Source organism: Candoia aspera, chromosome 16 (genome assembly GCF_035149785.1).
Source record: "Candoia aspera isolate rCanAsp1 chromosome 16, rCanAsp1.hap2, whole genome shotgun sequence".
Classification (NCBI taxonomy): domain Eukaryota; kingdom Metazoa; phylum Chordata; class Lepidosauria; order Squamata; family Boidae; genus Candoia; species Candoia aspera.
The window spans coordinates 7498997-7525441 of record NC_086168.1 but is presented as its reverse complement, the minus strand read 5'-3'; the positions used below and the strand labels follow the sequence as shown (position 1 = coordinate 7525441).

The 26445-nt window shown below is 45.6% G+C and overlaps 1 protein-coding gene across 3 annotated transcripts in view; it reads left to right on the top strand.

Annotated features, from left to right (window-relative positions):
- The first annotated feature begins 2573 nt into the window (after positions 1-2573).
- GSN (gelsolin) overlaps positions 2574-26445 on the top strand; it is a 40779-nt gene continuing 16907 nt past the window's right edge. The window contains exon 1 of one of the 3 annotated variants that reach the window (XM_063316498.1): positions 2574-2593. Coding sequence is in view for 2 of the 3 variants with exons in the window: in XM_063316496.1 (XP_063172566.1) it covers positions 23035-23121 (87 nt within the window). In the remaining variant the exon portion in view is untranslated. Of the gene's footprint in view, positions 2594-10816; positions 10856-22958; positions 23122-26445 lie in introns of those variants that run through there. The other 2 variants (XM_063316497.1, XM_063316496.1) reach the window with 2 other exon arrangements.

Here is a 26445-nt window from a genome sequence, read left to right as displayed (position 1 = left end):
TTGCAATCCAGAAGCTCCTTGGTGTGATTGAATTCATTTCTCTATCAGCCAGGATATACACACCATGGAAATCAGAGTGCCCAACACATCAAGGAAAGGGGCAAAACAGGCTTAAACACAAAGAAAAACTCCCTGGTATGTTTAAAAACAATTTCTTGGTAAAATTGCATAATTGGTATTATGTGCAGAATACAAAGAATCATTATATCATTATATGGCGATGGGCGTTTGGGGATGTATTGGTTTTCCCCGTCAACCTAGGTTGATGAAAGCAAGGTGACTTCTTAATCTTTTTTTTTTTAAAGAAGAATTAGTCCATTTTCAAACCAACATACATAAAGTAAAATGAACAGCTCACCATACACCAAGAAAAAAGGAGAAGAAAAAAACACAACCCAACAAATGAAAAGAGGAAAAAGCCTGTAACCACAAATATATTCCAAGTTTCCCTGATAAGGTAGCTTCTCAAACAAACAATTCAAAAATGGGTATTTCGCACACCAATATAACTATCTCAGAAAGTTTCTATTGCTCTTAGGAGTCTGCAGAGCCAAAACAAGGAGAATTTTTCACTGCAAGCCTTCTTGATCAGACAAAGACATGGGTTGTCTCAGAAAACGTTGGACAAATATTGTGTCCCCAAGAGGTTATTATTATTAGTGGAACACACATGCACAACTTCTAGTGGAAGAACAATACTGCACTGAATCCTTTGCGAACCTGTCTACTGCTGTGCAAATCACACTGGTGTTTTCATCTGTCAAGTGAAACTGACTTTTATGGCAAGATTCCCTGGCATTCAGTGATGTCAATTTCAGCTGGGATTGTGAAACTGCCCTGCAAAGTCATGTATGAAACAGATAGGTCTGTCACAGATATCTGAGCCCAGAAATGTAATAGCAACATCAGGGTGGAGCATTAGTTTAATGCAGGGTTTCTCAGCCAGGGTTCTGTGGCACCCCAGGGTTCCGTTAATGCATCTATACAGGCGTACCCATGAAGCGAATGTAGTAATTTTGCAACTTCAGGCCTATATTTGAGTCTGAATGTGCAGGGGTTCCCCCAGGCCTGAAAAATATTTCAAGCGTCCCTCCAGGGTTGAGAAAGGCTGGTTTGATGCCTTTAGGCACCAGCACCTCCTCAATGGTTGACTGATTAAGTGCCATCAAGTGGGATCCATTCTTAGGGACCACACAGACAGATGTTCTCAATGATGATCTGTCCTGAACTGAACTATAATTTCCAGCAGCTGCAGCCAGGAATGGCCAGATGTGAAATGTTGGGTGTTGTAGATCTTTTGAAGAAAAGGAGTCATGAAAGAGTGACCAACTTTGGAGAGCCCTTTTATACTAAGATGTTCCACCTTTGTCAGATCATTTGTTTGCTTTTCCATCATTCTCAGGGCTTGTTATGTTGTTCCTCCAGAAATGTTCCTCTTACAGCTGGATTATCTTTATTTGCTTCCCCCTTGGAGAAGTGACTCAGACTTTACAACTCTCCCCAGTTCTCTTTCCAACATCCTGAAATTAACAATAAAAAGGGAAGCTTTTTTTTTTTTTAATGAGATGTATTTCAGTGTTCTGGCTACCACCAAGAAACACAGAAATACACTGGAACACCATAGCACAAGACCAAACAAAATCATCCCTTTGGATATCAACACAGTCCAGATGAATATGATGAAGAGGTGAGAAAGTGAAAGTCAAATGTATTATTTTAATTTTTCCCCAGTCAGGTATCCTCAGGTTATCTATTATGTTCTAGCAGAAGGAGGACAGACAGGGATGCTCTGATGGGGGCTTCAGGACAGCCCCCTTCCATCTCTGAAGGTGTGAGTATCATCATCCCAAACCACAGGGCCTGAGGATGAAGGGCACTGTAGTTCACGGGCATAAGGCTTATCTGGCCACGAATAATCTGACTCGTGAACAAGTTGACTGCCTAAGAAGGGTACATAAATTGGGATCATCAGTATAAGCAAGAACACATATACATTTCTGCAAATTTAAACATTTCTGCAAGCCTAGAACTGCTTGTTTCGACTGTTTCAGAATCCACGGCGGGGCGGGAAAACCAGCCCTCCACCTGCACGGGCAGTCATTCCGAGGGCCAGCCGAGAGAATCCGAAGGAGGAGCAAGTGGGGGCCGGGCTGGCTTCATTAGGGAAGCCGCGTGCAGCTCAGGGTCGAACTGGGGGGTTTCTTGGCGTGCGCAGGAGAATAACCACTCTCGAGCCCAACAGCCTGGCTTTGCGCGCGCGCAACCCGCTCTGCAATGGGTGGGATGGAGCGGGCGGGGGGTCGCACAGCGACTTTGCACAGCGGCATCGCCAATCCGGCCAGTCGCCCGGCCGGCCCGCTGGCTCTACCCAGCTGGGGACTCCTCCCCCGAGCCGCTCTGCGTGGCCTTCGGCTCTTCAATGCGCTGGGCGGAGCGCGCGGGGGAGGAGGAGGAGGAGGAGGAGGAGGATGCCCGGCCCGACCCAGCCCAGCCCAGCCCAGCCCAGCCCAGCCCGGATCTCTCTCTCCCTCTGCCGTCTTCGCCGTCGGGGAATTTGCAGAGCCGCCGTTTGATTTCTCCGCTGCCGACCTAGGTAGGATTCCGGAAAAAACGGTGGGGAGCCCTGCTGGGAGTGGGCAGCCGAGCCGGCTTTCCAAAGAGCACCCCCCCTCGCTTCCGACTGGGCGCTCTGGCTCCGAGCCGGGAGGGGGTCCTGGGAAAAGCTGGGGAGCAGCGGCGGGAGCGCAGCCGAGGCGGGGAAGCGGAGGGCGGGGTGGAGAGGTTCGGGGAGGCGGGGGATGGAGGGCCGAAGGGAGCGGGGTGGCATCAGCTGGGGGTGGGGGGCGTCCGTGGGGCGCGAGGCAGCCCCGAGAGAAAGCCGGCGGCAGGTGGGAACCTCTCCAGTCCCTAAAGGAGAGCTTGGTTGCGTGGCGGGTTTTAAGTGCACCGTCCAGTGTGAGATGCTGGAAACTTGGGGGCGTGGGGCGTCGGTTAAACGCAGCGCTACTTTGACTAACGGCGGCCCGGGGCAGTTTCCTTCCCTCTCCCACCCCCCCTCCCTCTCTCTGGACCGAGCGGACAATCTCCCGGAAGGTTGGGAGGGGGAAAGAAAGGGGAAGGGGACATTCCAGCCTCTGTCCAAAACCAGGGGGTCTCCGCCAGCTCAGGGCCACACCTCCCATGAGGCTGCTCGGGAGTTGGTTGCTGCGACCCACAAATGGATGCCCTTTCTCCATAGAGGCTGGATCCCAACCAAGTCTGTGGCAGCGACAAGACTTGGGGCACCATCATGTCCAGTGATGGCATCAGTTTTCATGGACTGCACACCCCTTTCCCAGATGCGGAGTAGTACTCTGACTCTCTGTATTTACACACACACACACACACACACACACACACACCTTTTTTTGTCTGGAACAGGGACATCTCTAAAAGAGTCAGAGAGAAGGGAACACAGAATCCATGCAAAAGCACCAGTGGCTGGGCTTGGTTTTGGCTTACTGTATTGGGCGGACCCAGGGCCGCAACTGTGGGGGGCAGCAGGGGCATGTGCCCTGGGCGCCACGCTGGTGGGGAGCCAAAATTAGCTCTGGGGAGGCGCCAAAATGGGTGCAGAATCCATGTTTGCCCCGGGTGACACAGACCCTAGTTGCGGCCCTGGGCGGACCCAGCCATTGTAGTGTGCACTCTATAGTTGAAGGCTTAATGCAGTCAGGGAACCCAGCTAGGTTGTGGTTTAATCAAAAACCAGGTTTGGGCAAATCCGGGTGTTGGGCATTGTGTGAACTGAGCTGAAATATCAGCGATCTGATGGGCCGTGGCGCAATGCTGCTCTTTAATTTATTTGCTTGCCTGATAGATTTCTCTCCCAGCTTTCCTCCAGAAGCTCAAGACGACATGAGTAGCACCCCATTTCCCCATTTTTAACCCCAAACCAGAACCCTTTGAGGTCAACTGGGCTGAAATATTACGACTGCCCCCAAGTCATGCCCCAATTGTCCCTGGCTGAGGTTGAATTTGAATCCAAGTTTCTCCATTCATGGATGCCACACTGGGCCATGTGGATGGGAGCTCTGGGAATTACGATCTCAACTTATCCAAAGAGTACCAAGTTGGGGAGAGTTGGTGCGTTTGGGTATAAAGTGCAGGTTGATGAGTGCAAAGTGGCTATCTCAGCAGAAGGCAGAAGTGTCTGAGAATCAAGGACAATTTCACAAGCTGTGCTAAGTTCAGTAGCCAAGGTTAGAATTTTTTTACTCTTCCAAAATGCCAGTGCACCATCAAGGGCTGAAAACCGAGTGTAATTGTCCCAAGAGTTTGCAGCTTAAAATGAAAAACAAAGCTTCACTTGATCAAAAGAATGGTCTAGGCCAGCCCTTCTCAACCTTTTGACCCTGGAGGAACCCCTGAAATATTTTTCAGGCCTCGGGGAACCCCTGCACATTCAGGCTCAAATACAGACCAGAAGTTACAAAATCATTATATTCATTTCATGTGTAGGCTTGTATATTTGCATCAACTGTGTTCTTAAGCTACAAATAAAGAATGAAACTTACCTTTTTAACGGGAAGTTGCCCGAATTTGAAATAATTTTTTAAATAAACATTGATCTCCCAGGGAACCCCTAGTGAGCTCTCACAGAACCCTAGGGTGCCACGGAACCCTGGTTGAGAAACCCTGGTCTAGGCTCATCCAACAGCGAGTTTTGAATATAGAATTATACACCTAGGGAACTTAATGGTTTGGAGGAGGAATTTTGAGCAGTCAAAACCTGTTTCTCGGAGAAGTAGCACGGGTTTTCCTAAAGCCCTTCGCCTGGAGTGAAACTGACACCCTTTGGCAGTAAGGCAAAAGGCTTGTTTTTATAATAGCCACAGGGTTATGGTGTCGCTAAATGGCAAATGCATCTCCTTGCCAGATCAGGTTGCCCCCTTTCCCACTACGTCCTGCTTCTGTGTTTTCTGCAGCGCACTGATACACAAACGTCTAGCTTGCGGATGATCGACTGAGCCAAGCACTTTGTGAAAGTGGCTTCTGCAGAATTAACTCTAGCTCTGAGCTGGATGCCTGAAAATGTTCCAAGATGCTTAGTCTATGGCTCTTGATGGGGCTGGATCTAGTTCTCCTTGTCTCTATCCTGGAGTAGACAAGCACAGCTGCTCCTGCTTTGTTTGTAAAAAGAGAACAAAAAAGGCGGGGGGGGGGCGTTTGGCACATACTGTTGGATGGGTTAAGTCATGAAACTGGCTAAGCGGTAGTTATGCTGCAAAGATTTGGATGTAAGAAGTATGTGCAAAATCCTTTGCCTTTAAAACAAGAACTTAGATTCCCCTCCTTGTGGTTCAGAATGAATGACTGAATTCTTACACACATAATAATTATACCAAGTCAGTCCAGCAGCTGATCTAGTTCAGTTTTTCCTGGATGCTAAGCCATTGCATTCCCAGAGCTTTGGGCATGATTCTTTTTTTAGCATGATTTGGAGATTGGATTTCTGGCAAACCAACCGCACTCGTTGCTTCTCCGTTCCTAAGCAATTAGCCAGCCCTTGATTGGCTAAAATAGGCACAGTGTTAATGAGAGATGACATCACCAGTTCACTTTTTACAATAGGAACTTGCTTGCTGAATTAACCCATTATTTGGGTTAGCACCACACATACGAGCACCTAAAACTCTAACCAATTGTAGCATGCAACTAAATCAGTGTCTTGTGAAAAGCCCTTTGCTAGGTTTGGGTCTAAGGTGGGGAGGTGTGCTGTGTGAAAACAGTTATTCTGTGCGGCAGAACTTCTGGATCTGAACTTAGTTGACTAGCCGTGGCAGACCAGAAGAAACGGCGAAGAGAGGATTATTCCAGTGATGCATTTCTGTGAGTCATGAGGCTGCTTGGGTGGAGCAGATTCATAACCATTCAACAGTTAATTCCCCCAACCTCACATAGACAAATTCACACACCCAGCCCTGCCTCTATATGTGTATACAGGCAGTCCTCGACTTATGACCACAATCGGAACCAGCACTTCCATCACTAAGTGAGGCGGTTGTTAAGTCAGTCACGCCCAATCTTATGGCCTTTTTTGCCACAGTTGTTAAGTGAATCATATGGTTGTTAAGCGATTCCAGCTTCTCCCATGGTCTTTGCTTGTCAGAAGCCAGCTGGGAAGGCTGCAATGGCAATCGTGTGACCCCAGGATGCTGCAGCCGTCATAAATACATGCCAGTCATCAGCACCCAAATTTTAATCATGTGACTGCAGGGACCCTGTGACAGCCATAAGTGCGAGGACTGGTCATAAGTCACTTTTTTCAGTGCTGTCATAACTTCGAATGGTTGCTAAATGAATGGTCATAAGTTGAGAACTACCAGTACTCTGTTGCTCCAGGAAAACCTGAGTATAAATTTTAAAACAAAAATCCAGCCTACCCAAGGAGACAGATTAGACAGTTAATATATGTATGAGTAATATCCATCGATATATAAGAGCCAATCTGGAGTAGTGGTTAAGGCACTGGGCTAGAAACTGGGAGATTGTGGGTCCTAGTCCTGTTTTAGGCATGAAGCCAGCTGGGTGACTTTGGGCCAGTCCCTCCTTCTCAGCCCTAGGAAGAATGTAAGAAGGTAACATTTCCAAAACTCTTGCCCAGAAAACTGCAGGGACAAGTCTAGGCAATTGCCAGGAGTCAAGACTGACTGGAAGGGAAGGGAAGGGGGAAGGAAGGCAGGCAGGCAGGCAGGAAGGAAAGAAGGAAAGAAGGAAAGAAGGAAGATCAATGCAAAGGCTGAGCTTCAGCCTTTGTTATCATTTATAGGATTGTGTCACTCCTCGTCATAATCCCATTGTCCTGGGTACTTGGCCTTTAATGTTTCTGCATTGAGCTGAAGAGACAAGCAGACGGTCTAAAGGAAAGGCAAACTAGGCTTTTTAAAAAGCAAAACTATGACAGTAATTCCCTTTACCCTGGTGGTTTTCCATCTGGAAAGGGTGTGGAATTCCTAGAATCATAGTGGAACCCCAAATTGTTCTATGCCAAACTCGGTTTCACTGGAAAACTGGAAATGAGTCTAGTTAGAGCTCTCCTTGAATGCCTGCAGGGCCATTCTTGGCAGCTCTCCAAACGAGCAGCTGTGAATTTTCTTCAGCTTAAATCCCGGGAGGAAGGAAAAAGACACTGTGAATCACGGTTGCTTACAGTACCCATTCACACCCATCTGAAGGGTTGTGATTTCCAATCGGTGCCCTGTTAAGTAGCCCAATAACCAATTTCTCTCTGGAATTCATCAGAAGGATAACAAGCTGTCAAAACCTAGAAGTTTTGGACCTCTTTACAGGTAGTCTTCACTTAATGACCATTCATTTAATGAGGGTCCAAAGTTACGACAGCCTCAGAAAAAGGGCTTTACGACCTGTGCTCACATTTACAACCATCGCAAAATGTCACGCCACCCCCTCAGTCGCATGCTAGCAATTCAGGCAGTTGGCAGCCAGCTCGCATTTACGACCAGCTGCAGTGTCCTATGGTCATGTGATTGCGATTTGTGTCCTTCTTTGCCCATTTATGGCAAAAAATGTCCATTGGGGAAGTTGGATTCACTTACTGCCTGCCATAATATGGTCATAAAATCAGGTCTGGTTTTCACATGGTGACTCACTTAACAGCCACACTGCTTCACAAGCAGTTTCCTGGTCCCTATGTGGTCGTTAAGTGAGGACTACCTGTATTTTCCCAAGATATGAGTTTTTCACTATCTGGAAACTCTTGCATCCTACCCTTTCACAGCCTGGGCACATGGAGAAAAGTGTCTGTTGGAGTTGAGCAGCTATAATAAATTGAAATAAATAAAATAAATAAATATTCCAGCATCCTGCAAACTTCCATCTACACAGCACCATTGACAAGGTCCTGGCAATTGGCAGTATAAACTTCCTTTATTACATAGTGCTATACCCAGAACACAATCTCACAAACTTTCCAGATCAATGGATTAAAGGCAGGTGGGAATGGCAGAGTCTTTGTGGCTCGATTAAAATCCCTTCCCTCTATGGGAGTCGACTCCCAATCACCCCAAAGGAAGTTCCGTTGAGATAGACCCGCCTGAGAAAAATCTTCTGGGCCAGACAAATAGATGGTATTGCTGAGCATCTGAGCAGACTCATCGTAAACGAATTGCCTTGGGGTGCATAATTAACCTGGAAAAGCAAGTTTCATATCCATGGGCCAGCCAAGGATAGCAATGTAGGAACTGCCTTATGGCTTGAACTTCACCCCTGCCCCCAGCTATTAGCAAAGAACCATGGAAACTGTGATCCAAAGCATTTGGAAGGCACTGGAATGCCTGCTGTGGATGATAGTCCCCCTCCTAACCCACAACAGATGATGTCAGAGCTTTCTCCAACCCTGCGCCCTCCAATATTCCTCAGTGGCTAGAGATAACGAGAGCTCTCTGGGATAATGGAAGCTGTAAAGACAACGCAACTGGAAAACTCCAGGATTAGAGGAATTCGTTTAGGGTATTTGAAGATGACCACTGGCCCCTGGAGCATAACTGGTCTGGATGCACTTAGTGGATCTGATTTGACCGAAAGAGTTTCTCCCAAGATGAAGTGGTGCCTGTGGAATGTGGGCTTTAGCTGAGGAGCAGCACTTTTCCAGCACAGGGCTTAGCTCCTTGCTAAAAGGTGTTCAGGGTGACCACATGAACGTTCTTCCTTAACCTTGGGACCATGAGTGACAAGCCGTTGCTTGCATAGGAAGCTGACTTTGCTTCTCTTAAAAGCTGGATTCTGAATGTGGTGGGCTGCAGATTCGGGTGGGGGGAGAACAGTTGCTGGAGGCAAAGCAGGAGGCACACACAGGGAGGAACGGCTTCCTGGGGTGGGGGGAGAGCTGGTGAAGGAGTTCCTGTGGGCACAAGGTTTGCCTGTGGGGAAGACAGTGCAACACGCAGTTCTTCTACAGAAGGGGAAGGAGGACCCCTCGTTTGCTTTTTCCACATCCTCAGAGGCATCGGTGATGGAAGGGGGAGGATGCCCTGACTTGCTGGACCAAAAACATGCATCTGTATTGGACTTCCTTGGGGAACATTTTGCGGCTGGCAGGATTACAGGCTGAGGTTGGCTGCTGCATTCCAGTAATATCTGGGGCTCAGGCAGTCATGCGCAGTTGTGATGGAGGACGGGCACGTGGCTCAAATGGGTCTCAGAAAAGAACATTGGATTGCCATGGTTGGTGCAGCACTTGGCGGCCTGAGGCAGCACTGATTCCCTCTCTGAGCAATTTCACCCGGGGAGGGAGGCAAAGATGACCTAGGATTGCCTGCAACAATCTCAGCTACCATTTCCAGATGGTAAGGGTGGGGGAATCCCAGGAACGGCTCTACTACTCAGATGCATGCTGCAAAGGAGAGGAAAGAATACACACACACACACACACACACACAGCCTGTTCGAACTGTCAGAGACACAGCCCATTGTTCTGAATAAAGATTCCTTTTTAAGTCAACTGATGATCTTAATATGTTTTTAAGGATCACCAGCCAACTTAAAAAGAGAAACCAGTCTATTCATTTTGCTCACTTCGGATGGGAAAACCAAAACATGAAGAAAACAAGGGCTTTCAGAAAGCTCGTCCAATTCAGAAGCACGCGAGTTGATTCAGCTTCCTGATTCAATTTGGAGATCTGATCAACTCCTCAAAGCTTCACCAAGCTCTATCATATAATGCAGTGTAAGCTGAATGTAACATTTCTGAATTGTCCTCCTGCAAGCAAATCCCTTCACGAGTATTAGTAAACGTGCCCTGTAGAATGCAACATACAGGCAGTCCTCGCTTAACGACCACAATTGGGACCGGAACTTCTGTCGCTAAGTGATGTGGTCATCATACACGATTTTATGACCTTTTTTGCTGTAGTCATTAAGCAAATCATTGTGGTTGTTAAGCGAATCACGCTTATCAGTCTTCCCCCATTCATTTGCTTGTTGGAAGCCGGCTGGGAAGGTCATGAATGGCTATCATGTGACCCCAGGATGCTGCAGTAGTTGCAAGTGCAAGCGGGTTGCTAAGCACCCAAATTTTGATCATGTGACTGTGGGAATGCTACAACAGTTGTAAGTGTGAGGACTGACTGTAAGTCAGTGCTGTCATAACTTCTAACAGTCGTTAAACGAATGGTCGCTAAGTGAGGACTACCTGTATTGGTCCAAGCGAGTTCACTGTGTTTTTCGTTTTGATTCAGAAAAGCAAATCAATGGATGGACCCACCTACACTGTGTCCCTCAGTTTGCAGTCAGAAACTTGAGGGGAAAAAGCATTTTGGGGGGAGAGAAAACCAACAATCTTGCACAAAAATGGAAGTGTTTCCTTGGGCTCCTTTCGCACACAACTCAAGCAGCTGACAGGATAAAACTGCTGACGAGCGTTGACTGGCACGCTTTTCTTCCTTCTGCCGTTATGACCAAAACAGGCGTTTTGCCAAAAGCTGGTAAAAATAGCTTCAGATTTCATTAATACCAGCAGTGTGAGGGGGAGTTGCTTGAATTGACTTTTTTGATTTAAGGCTCTGTTTACTGCAATTTTATTTTTACTCTTCCCCCCCCCCCCGCCCCGCCAGCATGTCACGGAATGCTTTTTTGTTCCTTCCAATGCCTCTTCTGCTCAGATGCACTCCAAAGTGAAAAATCTCTCACCGTTTTAAAAAAAAATGAAGAAAACTTCCAGTTCTGTTGTTGTTGTTGTTGTTGCTGTTGTTGCTGTCAGTTGAAATGTAGCAACCTAAATCCTATTTAAAATGTTTCCTAGGGAGAGTGTGTTAAAAAAAAAGTTATGGGGATGACTTGTGTGAAAGACGCCAAGGTAGGAAGTAAGATCTGCTCTCCATAAACCGCTTGGAATGTTAACTTGCCTTTTCTGTCTTATGGATGTTATGAACCAATCCAACTTTGCTAACCATGGACTCTTCTCCCCGCCTTCTCTCCCTACATGCTCTGCCCCCCTTTTCTCTGTTGTATATTTCGCCTCTTCTCCATGTCCATCTCAATTCCTGCTTCCTTTTCCCCACCTCCTCTGCATGGATTGAGGTATCTTCTTGGGCATAGCTGGGAAGCGGGTGGGAAATTTTTAGAAAACAAAGAGGGTGGAGGTCAGACAAAAGGGCCTCTCTTCTCTTCCTTTATCTATCAACGTTGACATTTCTTGAGGTCTAAATGTGTTGATTAATTAATCTCTGTGCTAGCAGCTCTTGTGGAAATATGTTTATGAGGTCCGCAAGTTCTACATTGCCTAAAGAAGATGCGCCCTTTGGTCATTCCCATTTTACAGAGGGGAAAACGGACGCTTGAACAAATGCTTATTGGAGGTCACTCCATGGATCCTTGGCTCAAGGAGAACCTGAAACCAAATCTTCTCCTCATCCTTTCCCTCCCGCTAAGACAGAGAGGTTGGATACAATGAATGGATACCCTGACCAAAGTTTTATATTTTGTGGGAACTGTAGTTCTTCTCTCTCTATCTCTCTGGTCTCTCCTCTACATATGTGATGAGCTTCATTCGAAACAAGCTTCGTTAATGAAAGTCACCAGTGTAGGGTAGATTGCAGAGGCGCCTGTTGTGCTGAGCACCCAAGGCCTTGCTTTCCGCATTGTCCTCAAGGAAATTCTGGAGTTTTCTGACCAACATTTCAAGTGTCAGTGTCAAGATTTCAGAGCACATTTTCTTTGAACCATTGTTTGCTCGCCCCAGCCTGTATCTGTTGACTTCATGTCTCTTCCTGATGGTCCGATAGCTTCAGAAGCTGATTCTGGATTTCAAGAGAGCTTCACACCAAGCAAGGCAATGAAATACCTTATGGGAAATAGGAAGTGAAGGCTGAATGGAAACGCTGAAGGTAAAAATTGCCTTTGCTGTCCTGTTTTCCCAAAGTGGACAGCTGACAGAATGATGAAGATATCCAGGGAATGGCCAACTCTGGTTGCACGCGCCCAGCACCTGCTATTCCCAGATATTCTGCCCCCTTATGTGGAAATTTTTCCTTCTCAAAATGAGAGCCCGTCGTTCTTGATGGTTTGAAAACCATCTGCCTGCCTCTCACCACATCCTGTGGCAGATCGTTCCGGGAGTGAATCATGTATGAGGTTGAAACGCCATACTTCCTTCCCTTTGCCTCCTAAACCTTCCACCAACAAAGCTATTTAAACTCAGAGGCAGAAAGATCTCTTGCTTCCTCCACACCGGGCATGATGTGGGAGACTTCAGCTGGGTCTCCACAGCCGTCTTCCACCAACCTTTTTTACAGATCCTGCTCTTGTGCCTGATAGCTATCAGCTATAAGCTATAATCCTTCAGCCTTATAGCCGTATGCAACCCTTGAGTGGTGCTATTCATGAACTCCTCCCTCTGCCGGTTTCACAAAATTGCTGGGCTGTTAAAAGCCCTGGAGCAGATCAAAGAGTGTTCTTTGTTATCGGTTGACAATAGCCACTAATTGTAATGGTTGCCTAATCCCAAATACTCAGTCTCACAAGCTCGGGCTTAAAGATAACTGATTTATTAAAGGAATAGTATGCAAATACAGAGAAAGCTGAGAATGAGCCAAAGCGCGCCAAATACAAACTTAAGAGCCTTGCTTCCAACCCAGTCCCGCCCCGAGCACCCGTCAGCACGCACCCCCTCCCAGGTGCTAGGATCCGTTACACGCGCCTGGGAAAGTAACCTTGAACAGGAGTGCAAACCCAAACATACATTCCAAAGTTCCAAAACAAAGCAGAGCGCAGGAATGGAAAAAACCCAGCCATGAGCAAGGCGGGTATACACGGAAAAACAGTTTGACATGTGAAACGTTACGATGTTAACAGAATATTGAAATGGGGAACATGACACTAATATTCATATATATCAAGGTCTGCATGGAGCAGGTATTGGATTCCAGCATCCCTGACCCATGTGGCCAATGGGGGAGGGTGATGGGGGTTGCAATCCAGCACATGGAGAGCTACATGTTACCTATCCCAGATTAAAATAATGCACAAGTACCAAAAAAGTAAGTAAATAAATAAATAAATAAGTAAGTAAATAAAGCTTATATCCAATGACAATCAACTTAAACTTAATTGGTCTAGCAATCAATTTTGCAATCAAGTTACTAGTCCACAGCATTTCTTCTATCCTGCTTGGTCACATATACATAGTACCTTGGCTATTTATGGTCTAAAAGGGCACTCTAGGGTCAGGAGATGCATGCTTGGATTCCACCATTTCCTACAGTATCTGGAAAAATAGTGCACATGCATAGACACACAGAGATAAGTTGTGTTCATCCAATAAGCTTAGTCAGGTCCTAGCAGGTACCTAGCAGATGCATTCACACAAACATACCAGATTTGGTTAGTGTTAACCCTGATGTGTTGATTTTGTGGTTTAATGTGAGTAGCTTATGGTTCAGGAGCATTGTAAAAATCCAGAAAGTAGATTAAGCCAGTACAGGTAGTCCTCACTTAATGACCACAATTGGGACTGGAATTTCAGTTGCTAAGTGAAGCAGTCATTAAGCAAATCCAATCCAATTTTACAACCTTTTTTGCTACAGTCATTAAGTGAATCACCATGGTCATTAAGCGGACCACATGGTCACTGAGTGAATAACATGGTTCCCCATTGATTTTGCTCACTGGAAGCTGGCTGAGACGATCGAAAATGGTGAAATGTGACTGCAGGATGCTGTGATGGCCGTAGGTGTGAGGACTGGTTGTAAGTTGGTTTTCCCAGCATTGTCATAAGTCTGAACCATCACTAAACAAATGGTTGTTAAGCGAGGACTATCTGTAATCAGGTTAAGCAAACCCTTACCCAACAGAGAGAAATGGATCAAAAATGTAGTCCCCTCCGAGGATGCTATTCCATCAGTATCCTGCCCGGTGAAAATGGTCCTAACAACTAAAAGTAAACTGCCGTTTTCATAAAAGACTTGCTCCGTTTCAATTATGCCGCTGAATCTTGAGGTCTGACAGCACACTCCTATGATGGCTGGATGCAAAGCTAAAACTGGCCTTCTTAACTGCACAGGGTCAGGCTGCCAAAGCCCTCACTGGGGAAGAACTATTTCAAACCCACCAAGATAAAGATGTCCAAGGCTGGCAACTATTTAAGCTACAGGCAAGCAAAAATGATTCGGGGAGGGACTGTAATTAAAATCCCAACGGGCCAGCTCTTATCCCCACTATAGGGATATAATTAGAAATGGAAGGTGGCTTATAGAATTAATGAGAGTGGTGAAGGGAGATTATGGAGCAAGGGAAACAGCTATCATGAACGGGGGTATCCGTGGTTCTGTACAGGCAGCTGGGCAAGACTTGGCGCTAAAATTAGAAATTGTATAGGAGTGTTTCATGTTAGCAAAAGCTGGGTTTGTGCAAACCGGCATACATGTGTTTGCACCTTTTTTTTTGTGCCAGCTGGGGAAGGGGAAGGAGAAGGGGAAAGAGGAGAAGGAAGGAGGAAGAGGAGGGGGAGGGGGGGGAGAAGAGGAGGAAGAGGAGGAGGAGGATTCTACATCTTCTGGCCCCTCCCATTTTGCAAGGGTGAGCCTGCAATGTGATTTTGGATGAGATGCCTTGGTCAAGATGATCGATTGTACGTGGGGCTGCACGTGGTTAGAAGAATGAGTGACCATAGATGCTAACGGTCCTCAACTGTCCACCACCACTGCCTTCTTCCCTGCCAAATTTGCAAAGGTTACCAGCCAGGAAAATGAGAAATGACCTGCCCTTGCAAGCAGAAGGAGACGTGTGTGTGTGTGTGTGTGTGTGACTTCTTCATTAAGACTGGCAGCATTCCACGTATGCCTTGACAGAATTTGCTTCTGCAGCACGTGAAGATCAACAAATTATTTGCTTCCCAGATGGAGAGGGTGAGAGAGAGAGCTGGCTTATTCCTTGCTAGGGCTGACTGGAAGGAAATCAAGAGCAGCTTGGACTTTTTTGCACCTCACTACAGTTGGGCATGACTCCCAGTAGAAAAGGAGGTCACTGCAGAACACAGACTCCTTCAGGGATGCAGCAGGTGCTTCCTCTCCAAAGGGAATCATTCTACTAAGACTCAGCTTGGGGAATGACTGAATGATCTGTTCAGTTACAACACAGTCTTTGCCTTTGCAGAGGCAAAGACTCTGGACACAGGCTGGGAAAGCAGGAAGGGCAGAGGGCATCATTCAGAGACATGGCAGGCACCCTCTTCTTCAAGGAACGCAATTCTGCCATGTTGGAAATACAGGGTCCTATCAGACGCAGAAGTAGACAGTTGTGAGGAAAAATAAGAGGAGGGAGCACTAGGGATGTTGTCTTGACCTGAACAAAAAAACAGTGGGATACAAATCAAAATAACATAGATAAAACGTCCCACCCCCAGCAAGGCTGATTGAAAAAAATTAGGCTTCAGCATCTAATTAATCAGACCCACAACAGGCACCTTCTTCCTGCAGGAAGATAACTCTGCTTGGATAGGAATGGAGAACCTAAGCAGATGCAGACAACTGATCAATTCCATCAGAGGCCAATTAGAAGAAGGGAAGGTCGAAGTCAATAAGAAGCGGAAACATTCCCCACCCCAATGGAATCCGAGTGAAAGGAAGGAGATTAGCAGCGTTCCATTCCGAAGCCTACGGTCAACTTGTTTGCTCTTGATGATTCAACGCCCTGTTTCCTTGCGGCCCTCCACAGTTTGTTTGCAGCGACATAATGGCTGTTTTCTGCTCCAGCTCAAGCTGCCTGCAGCCAGAAAGCCACTTCCCAAACCATTTCGTGGGAGGCCGAGCCAGTTCTCGAGCTCTGACCACGAAAGCATCAGCATCATCCAAGGGACTTCAGAAACGTCCAGCCTTCGGGGAGAGGAGCGCAAGGCCGTGACTTGCCCATATAAGGAACTTGTCAGCAAGCCTGAGAGGCTCCATTTAAACAAACCAGTTTTGTGGATGTTTCCACTGGGCCGGGAAAAGGGGGAGGGAAACCAAGCAAGAAACAAATATATATTCCAGCTGTCGTTCCAGCTTCGAATGCTGCAGGGACGGAATGGAGGATGGGTCACCAGATGCTCCCTATTGAAAAGGTTGCCCTGCCCCCACGGCCAAGTATTAGAGACGAACTGGACAGAGAACAATAGCAATCAATTCACGGCGAACACTGTCTCTCTGTGGAACCAACTCAGCTGTTGCCCAGGGTCCCTTTTTCTAAAAAAAAAAAGTTGCAATTTGAATTTGGCAGTATTTCCTGCTTTGCAGTGCAAGCTGCATGAGAAATGCCAACCTACTCCCACGGCTAGCTTGAAGCTTTGCTGAATGTTTTGGTATTCTTCAGATCAACAACGGACACCTCTTATTGGAAATGCCAACAGCAAGTGGGCTTGCTGTATTCCATCCATCCATCCATCCATCCATCCATCCATCCATCCATCCATCCTAGAGAAGCGGCATTCATTTTAAATTTGCAATGGAGAACCAGCCTTTCTGCCCTGCAGACCTCTGTGGGCCTGCCCTCACCACCTCTCTGGTTTTACCTTGGTTTTCATTTCAGGTTCTAGCCTTATTGGGAGGGGGACCCACGCACACACACGCAAGAATACACAGCAAATTCAGAATGTCTTAGAAGCACTTGGTCATCCATTGAGCTATGAGCCTTTTGCTTCTGGAAAGCTGACTTGGAATAGATTTCCCCCAACCTGGCACTCTTTAAATACACCGGACTGTATTTCCCATCATCCTAGGAAGACAGCTTTGTTTTTCCTTCTTTTTTCTGCTGACTGAGGGTCAGTCTATCCCATCCAGCGATGAAATCAAGTCTAGCTTTTCACAGCTGGATTTTACGTTTGGTGAGACAGACACCAACTCTGCAGAGTCTCCCTTCCCAGCAAGGCTTGGGAAATTCCTCAGTGCTTGCTAGGCTCAGTTGGCAGGCCTGCAGACAACTCCCAGGCAGAACTAAGTTTGCTTTTGAGAGCAGAGAAACTCTCCAGAGAGTAAGAACAAATAAGTAGGATTTAAGTTACAGGAGGGTAGATTTTCATTGAATTCATTGAATTTTAGGAGGAAAAAAAAGGGATGTGGCTCCTTGAAGGCTCCTCCTTCATCTGGAGAACTTCGAGCAGAATCTGGACAACCACATGGGGACCATGCTGGTTTTATTTCTGTAAGCCGCCTGGAGTCACCATGAGTGGGGCGGCCATATACGTTTCTTTAATAAATAAATAAAATTCCAGATTTCCTGCATCAGGCGGGTTTAGCCTAAATGAGCTTCAAGACATCTGGGATTCTTAACTCACCAGGTGTGTTACCTGCAAGCCTTCCCAAAAAGAAACGGAAGATGGGTATATCTCCTTTTCTTGCCTCTTGGATGTATTTATTTTTCCTTTGCTGTGAAACTGCTATTGAATTTTATCCCCCAACCTTTTTGAAATTTTGAGAGATGGCATGTGGGGGGGAATAATAGGGGGGGGGAGAAATTTAGCTGTGGACTGACCAATTGTAATCCATCTCTCTGTAGTCGGGTATGAACTTCGTGTTGTAACTGATGACTGCGATGGTTTGTTCAGAGGATGGGCTTAATTCTGTGGCTGGCTGACTCAGCAGGCACCAAGCGGGGCTGGGTTTATGAGAGGGTGTTCCTGTAGACATTACCCTTTTGTGTTTGGCTAGAATATTTGTTTAGGCTGTGATCCGTAAACAAATCAAACCACATCAGGAGGCACACAACTCAGTAGATTTAACCACATTTCTGGGCACTTATAGCAGGGGAAAAAGAGAAGACCTGATTCAGAACACACCAGGGAAGGGGCTGCCACTGGGTGGAGAACATAGACCAGAAGAGCCTTGATGCCTTGGAAGTCAACAGGGCATACAGATTGGGTTCATGCAAGGTGAAAAGGTGGAGGAATAGACATTGGCCGATCTTGGAAAAAAGCCAAGTAGGATCTAACCTGGTTAGTGCTTGGATGAGAGACGCCAAGGAAGTCCCAAAGGCTGCAGATTAGGCTGGGAAGTCGAGAAAACCATCCAGAAGGCAACAATGGGAAAAACACCATGGTCAAGAAAATTACGTGGAATTATATACACTCAGCAAATTCAGTGCCTGATAGGGAATTAGGATGCCTTAATAATAAACTAGTCACTATAGTTTGGTGTAGTGGTTAAGGCATCAGGCTGGAAACCAGGAGACCGAGTGTTCTGGTCCTGCTTTAGGCATGAAGCCCGCTCTCTCTCAGCCCCAGGAAGGAGGCAATGGCAAACCACTTCTGAAAAACCTTGCTAGGAAAACCGCAGGGACTTGTCACTTTTCCAGGCAGTCTCCGAGAATCAGACACAATTGAATGGGAAAAAACCACCATTGTATTAAAACTGGACTATTGACAAGGGCCAATATTATTCTTGCTAGCTAGCTTGTCTACACTTACAGCTTTCAATAATCAGACAGTCAAAAGCAAGCATTTCTGCTATACATATATCAGATGTTCAAAATATAAGGGAAAAGGGGAACATTCATCCTTTCCCAGTGAGCTCTATAATATATTCTGAATCTTACCTGAGAGTGCAAGAAACAAAACACATTTTTTTGAGGGTGAAGGCATTGTCTTCATAGGAATTTTGGATTTTATTTCCTTCTTCCTTTCAAAAGACTTCTGCTGCTTTTTTAAAAACAGCGTTTGTGTGCCCCCTGCTGATTCATCGCAAAAGCGAACCATTGGCTCCAGTCACTGAGTTTTAGCCGTTCCAATGATGCTTCCACTTCTGGCCTCCAGCTTCAGAACATTTGAGAAGAGGTGGAATGCTTGGACCCAAACTGCTGGAACTTATTCCTCCATTTTGGACAGTTCCGTTGCTTTGTGCCTGCAAGTTTCACTTGCTTGCTTCTTTTGAAGCTGTTGGTAGATGCACTTCTTAATTTTAATGTCTATGTATTTAAATTTCTGTACAGCTCAAATATCTCCTGGAGGTTAGCAGGACATCTGGCTTTAACAGCCCTGTGATGGTTATTCTAGGGTAGCAATTTTGGTCTCAGGAGGCCTTTAAACTTGTTTCAAACTTGGAATAGCAAAGGAAAAATTTTTTTTTTCAGCATTGGAATAGCAGCTTTCCCTCAGCCAGATGGGTTGGGATGCAATTTTCAGAAATCCCCGGCCAGCTTAGTCAAGACTTCAGCCCCAGCCCATCAAGAAGACACCAAGTCTTCAAGAGTGCTGTCTTCTGGTGAAATGTAACCAAAGGCTGGAATTCAGTATTGCATGCCTATGTTTGGAGGGTGCTGATCAATTAATCAGTCAATCAGTCAATCAATTTTATTTACAGCCAAAAGGCACCAAAGCAAGTTACAAATATAATCTGAACTTGGCATTAGATGATGAAATAGTTTAACAAATAAGATACTGAATAAATATTGCATAATGCACTTAAAACCCCAACTCATTGATTTGTCACTAAAACCTTGGTCTTTATAGCCATAGTTAATAATCTGGCTGTTGCCACTGTGATTTTAGCATTTTCATCTGCAAGTAAAATTTTTACATACTTAGAAGTATCTCTTTCTCCTTTGGAGAGTGTTGATTCGGATGTGTGTGTTTTGGCTGGGCTGTGGGGTTGTGGGACAATGTAGCTACAGTATCTTGCTTGATAACATTAGCAGAAAAGAGTTGACCCAAAGGGGAAAAACCCAGTACATTAGAGTTGATGGCAAAAGCATTGGGCAGACATTTTGTCACCTAGATCAGTGTTTCTCAACCTCAGCAACTTTAAGCTGGGTGGACTTCAACTCCCAGAATTCCTCAGCCAGCGTGCTTCCCAGCATGAAGTTGAAGTCCTCACATCTTAAAGCATCCTGGCTGGGGAATTCTGGGAGTTGAAGTCCATGCATCTTAAAGTTGCTGAGGTTGAGAAACACTGATCTGGATGGTCAAAAGGAAGAAAAACAGGAGACAATACTGTTGGGATTGACTCTACCTCACCCCCTAAAAACCATCATTTGGGAACGTACACTATTAGCTCTGTGTCCTTTGTGCAGAATCAGAAATCTTGCACCTCTCACAGTGAAGGGAGTCCTCATTTGCTTCCGAGCAGCAGAAGCTTGTGTTCTTATAACATCTGTTTTTCAGAAAGCTGATATTCTTCAACGTTGCAACCCAGCGTTAGATGTTTTGCTTGCACACCCAACAAATAAAATTACTTCAATCCGTAAGAAGTGATGAGAGAAAATAAGTAGGAATAAATGCAGCATGTGCTTTCTATGGGTACTGCTGTTTTTAAGAATGGAGAGACACTGAAAATTAAATTGATTTTTGCCCTGTTGTACATATAACCAGAAAAATCAGTAGATGTGAGTGGGAACGCTTTCTCATATCCCTTTTATAAGCCCTGTTCAGTTTGTTACTCCCTGGTTTCTAACTGTCCATAGCTTGGCTTTACATGCAAACTCACAAATAGTTTTGCATTGGGCCTCCAAGCCAGGATTGCAAACTAACCTCAAAGCATGGTTTTCAGATGTGATTTGGAGGGAGGCTGTAACTCAGAGTTTGCTACCTACCCAAGTTAAGAGAAAGGAGCACAGCAGCCTCCCCCTTGTGCAGTTGAACCTTAGCCAGTGTTCGGTGGTGTCCCCTTCCTGTAACAGATTTTTAAGTTATTTATTGTGCCTTTGAGTCAGTTTTGACTCCTGGTGACTGCCCAGACAAGTCCCTGCAGTTTTCTTGGCAACATTTTTGGAAGTGTTTTGCCCTTATCTTCTTCCTAGGGCTGAGAGAAAGGGACCGGCCCAAGGTCACCCAGCTGGCTTTGGGTCTAAGGCAGGACTAGAACTCACGGTCTCCTGGTTTCTAGCTTGATGCCTTAACCACGACACCAAACCAGCTCTCTTCCTGTAACCGAGCTATTGGAATATTTGCAAATATACCGTCGCACCCAGCCAAATTGTGCAACAAGTAATTGATTAGTTGGTTCCATAGGCATGAGTCAGTTTTTAAGAAGAAATACTTCATTGGCATTTATCTGAGCATGTATGTTCCCAAGCTTATTGGATAGATAGGACACTTAGGGTTAGGGTGAGAGTTAGTTAACTTTCCACTGAGCATGAGGGAGCTTTCCAGTTTCTGTCATTGTGGCTGCTGGTACCTAATATTATTTTCTCCCATGGGCTGTACTCTGGGACAATATCCCTCCTGGTGCTAACCCTGACCCTTTCTTCTGTGGGAAAGGAGTGGAGAAGATGATCAGCCACATCAAGACATGACCTGAAAACAAAAATCTGAAGCCATTCAAGGCAAAGTGTTTTGCTTTGTTTTGGGAAGTTATTCCAAAGGGGACTGATGGAGTCACTTCTCAGCCAAAAGAAGAGCAGCATCTTCTGAAAAACATGTTCCTAGTACATTCATCAGTTTGCAGGAAAGCGATGGAGCAAAATAAACACAGTGTTCTACTCATATCCCCTTGAGGAGGGAAAGAAATGAGGCACAAACTTGGATTCTGGTTCTTATCCAGGGAGACAAATGATTTTTGTTGCCTAAACCCAGCCTCTCACACTTTGGGGTATTCAGATGTCCAATGCCCACCTCTCTACAAAGTCTGAAAAAAGCCACTTTCCTAAGACAATAAAGAGCGAAAATGAGAAGGGAAGTATTCTTGCCTATTAAGATAACAGTGAAAAGGCAGTCCATGCAAATGGATCAGAAAATGAGGTACTACTTAGAAATGTATTTTGCCATGAATAGCAAAGCACAAAGAAAAAAGAGTAAGTTGTTGGTTGTAACCAGGAAAAATAGGATATACTATAATCGTTTTACTGATTTATAGCTTATGGCAAAGCCAAACAATAAAGATAAGCTTAGGATGATGTGTGAACCTAGCCAAGAATTCAAGGTACAGCTGTGTTCAACAGGGGTTGAGAGACTAAATGACATCTTAAAGGTTGCCCAAGCTAGACATCACATGGATATCCAGCTGGGGTTTCCAGCCATTCCTAATGGACTGATTCTGTCTTCTACTGCCGCTGATTTTCAATAAGCCAAAATTAAACTTGACAGTAGTAAAACTGAATAAATAAGGGAGGGAATGGCTAGGAGCAGGGAGATCAACATCTGAAAAAAGGCCTGTCATGAGTAAGGATGGCGAGCAGGGGGCTCCCATCCAGGCTGTAAAGCACATGCGTAGCACTGAGGAATTAGGTAGCCATTCCAAGAGACACAGATCGGGACCGCTTTAACCTTTGGGGTTTATATGTCTGGGCTTTTCCCACGCTTCTTCAGTTTGTTAGGATTTTCCTGTTATGTAGCAGCAATAAAACACTAGAGACCTGTTCCTTGTCTCAGCGTGGTTCCTGGCTGTTAGGACAAGGCCTAGCATTTCATAGTAGGCTTCGTAGATCATTCATACAGTGTCAAAACTAATCCTGTTGTGGTTGATGGAACTGGCAAAAGCCAGTTCCTAGCCTCTCCCACTAGGTCCTACCATTTTGTATCAAGTTGTCCCCTTGCCTCCTAGCTGTCAAGGATAAAACCAGTTGCCCTCTAATGTGGTTGTACTACAACTCCTGATAATTCCAAACCAAGATGGCCAAGGGTAAAATAGATGAGAGTTGTAGTTCGGGAACAGCCAGGGAACCAGTCTTCTGAACCCCCAGTCTGCAGCCAAAGGCATCATTCTGCCCTTACATAACTTGTTGGCAATGGGGGATCTCTTCCCATGGATGTCAGCCTGGGAGTAATACATACCAGTTGGCTTTCTGCCTTGGTAGGCTTCAGGGAGGTGGCCTTTACTCCTCATTGACTCTTTGTCCAGGAACAGAGCCAGTACATAGAGGCGTGTCCAGCTGTGCATTTCAGCTGGAGTTGGGCGTGCCCAGGGTGGAATCCCAGCCAAGAATTGCACACTGATGGGAGATAAAAGGCAAGTCCTGAATTCCATCAGTCCCTCTGTTCTCTTTTGAAGGCAGACAGGGAAGACTGGGCTTGTTCAGGTTTCAGTGCAGAGGGGTGGAGAGGAAACCTGTGTCCTTGCAGGTTTGATTAAACAGATGCTTAAGAGAGCAAGCTGGTGGATCATGGTGACTTTCGGAAGATCTTCTTATCTTGCCATGCTGGTTATGGTGGCCTTGGCTGGGGTGAGTGACAATGATCTTTAGACTCACATTCTCACAGGAGCTCGTTAACTCACAATAAAACCAATACCAGAATTCGGGGATTAGCAGACTGATGGCAGGTTAGGCAGCTCAAAGACACTGATTTATGGCATGTTTTTGCCGAGTCAGTTGGTGAATCAGTAACATGCCATGAGTTCCTTAAAATATGTATATGTATAGGTATAGGTATAGGTATAGGTATAGGTATAGATATATGTATAGGTACTGTACACGTCAATGTTGCTTTATTTCTTTGTTCTGGGCGTCTGATTTAATGCATTGCAACGTTTGACTGGTTCAGCAGGTCTGCAGGTCAAATTTTACTCTGGCCAAATGCTAAATCATGTTTGTGGAACCACCTTAAGAAAACTGATTTGCATAGAGTGGTATCTATCTATATCATATGTAGGTAATAGCATCAGCCAGCCTGATCACGGTCGGGCTACTATTCATGGTGTGCTTTGCGTACTTAAAAAAGATTGAGTGGCCTGCTGTTCCAGTGTTGGAGTTAGATTGTAGAATCATTCAAGGGGACCCAATAAGATCATTGAGTTCAACTCTCTAACTAGTGTAGGAATCCAGGTTAAAGCATCCTGGAGAATTAGTCTCTTCCCAAACGTGCATTTGTCAATTGTATACTGTCAAACTGCTCTTACCGCTAGGGCATTTTTCTCAACGCTCATCCCGAACCTTCTTCCCACCGAGCTTAAGACATTTCTTCCATGTCCTGTTTTCTGCAACAAGAGGGAATAGCTCTTGACCTGCGCCTATATGGCCTCCTTTCAAAGTCTGCACAATGCCGTCATATTCTGCTGCAGCTGTCTTTATTCAAGGCGGACCGCTTGCAATCCCTCAGTCGCTCCTCCTAAGGCTGAGCTTCCAATCCAAACGGAATGAGAAACAGCCACTTCTCCTGCTTGGGAACCTGTCCTTCTAGAGAACTTCCGATGTCGAAGCTCTGCAAGGCTGCAGTGGCTGATCAGATGCGACTAAAACAGAGCGTGTTTTTCAGTGTGGCCGTTGGGCATCAGGGATAACCATCTGCCCAGAGGGTTGAGAACTGATAGCTGTTAAGGCAGAACTAGTACTGGAGTTGAGTAACCAGAGCACGTCATGGCACATAAACGATCCAGGTTCAAAAGCAGGACATTTTTGGAATGCCATTCCGTATGTTACGGGCACGTGCAAGCAGCAAAACCCAAACGTGTCATTTCTTGCCAGCAACCCAGACTGTGATGCTTGCAAGAGGCTTTGTTGTGTTCATCATCAGTTCCGTTTTTAATTTTAATTCCATGATGATTGGTGCTTCCTTGCCCTCCGGTTAAGTGTGCTGTCCCCGTGCTGTGTTCAAAATGCCAGTTAGGAGAAACCAGAACGACGTCACTGATTTTTTTTTTTAAGCAACACCACTGAAGAGTTCAGGGAAGCCCTTAACCGAATCTTATACCTACGGATATGAATTTTAACTCCATTAAATCTGCTCGCATTGATAGGAACCCTCTTTCATTCTTGGAGCATGCACAGCATTCTGGCACTCTTGCCGAGGCTGCAGTTCCTAAAATTCCCACCCAGCATGGCTTCTGCTCTGACACCCTTCCATATTGTTTTTAAAGTTTGAAAGTCCCTAATGTTGTTCTCCTTAACATCTGTCCCACTTCATTGCAGGGTTCACTTGTGTTGCATTGCACTTATGTATTGCTTATGACTTACTCTGTTTTAGCATACAACTCAGGGAGAGGGTCCATCACCAAGAAACAGTAATAAGTCAGTAAAAGCCACATAATAAAACAAGCATTAACCCAGCCCCCAACAATAACATGCAAATGCAGAGGTGTCAGGAGGAAAAAAGCAACCATCCAGTGGGTCATATATTCAAAAGGCAAGCAGAGTTGAGGCCAAGAGAATTGACCAAGTTGTTGTTGTTTATTCGTTTAGTCGCTTCCGACTCTTCGTGACTTCATGGACCAGCCCACGCCAGAGCTTCCTGTCGGTCGTCAACACCCCCAGCTCCCACAGGGACGGGTCCGTCACCTCTAGAATGTCATCTGTACATCTTGCCCTTGGTCGGCCCCTCTTCCTTTTGCCTTCCACTCTCCCCAGCATCAGCATCTTCTCCAGGGTGTCCTGTCTTCTCATTACGTGGCCAAAGTACTTCAGTTTTGCCTTTAATATCATTCCCTCAAGTGAGCAGTCTGGCTTTATTTCCTGGAGGATGGACTGGTTTGATCATCTTGCAGTCCAAGGCACTCTCAGAATTTTCCTCCAACACCACAGTTCAAAAGCATCGATCTTCCTTCTCTCAGCCTTCCTTATGGTCCAGCTCTCGCAGCCATATGTTACTACAGGGAACACCATTGCTTTAACTATGCGGACCTTTGTTGTCAGTGTGATGTCTCTGCTCTTGATTATTTTATTCAGATTTGTCATTGCTCTTCTCCCAAGGATTAAGCGTCTCCTGATTTCCTGACTGCAGTCAGCCTCTGCAGTAATCTTCGCACCTAGAAATACAAAGTCTGTCACTGCTTCTACATTTTCTCCCTCTATTTGCCAGTTTTCAGTCAAGCTGGACCAAGTTGAGAGAGATGCAATTGAGAAAGCACTTATTTTTTGCAGTAAAGCTTATCAATCCATGATATAATGAAGGTGGTTTTCCCCACCCTGCAGCTGGATGGTTTAGGGCTGAGGGGGAGTGACTGGTCACCCAGCCAGCTTCCATGCCTAATGGAGATCTTGAATCTTGGTCTCCCTGTTCCCAGTCCAGCATCTTCACCACTAGATCACACTTGGCTCTCTTGAATGATCGTAATCTCAGCATTCAGTATTCAGATCTCCCCAACCAATAGCTGATCTCTTCAGCCCATTCTCCTTCTGAGTCTTTGATATTATTTTATCTATCATTCTCTGACCCCAAATGCAACATTAGAGTAATTATCAAAGGAAAACACCTGTCTGTAAGTAACTCCCTCTGGTGCTGCATTCTGAACAGGAAAAAAAATCAGGTATCTAATTTTCACTGGGTACTTTTAAAATAAAAACAATTCTTGTTGTTTTGGTAATGCAAATATATTAAAAAATAGTTGATAGTCACATCTTTGAGAAAGCACTTTTTTTCCATTATTCCCCAGCTATCTAAGTGTTATAGATCAATGCATCTCCAAAGCCACTAGATGGGAAATTTGCTTGTCCTTTTTCACAGGAGTTGTAGATGCAAAACAGACTATCAAAGGATGAGTCAATTTATTCATTTTTCATGGCAAGAAGGAAAAACTGGCCAAGCAGATGGAGTTAAAAGAGGGTGTTAAAATT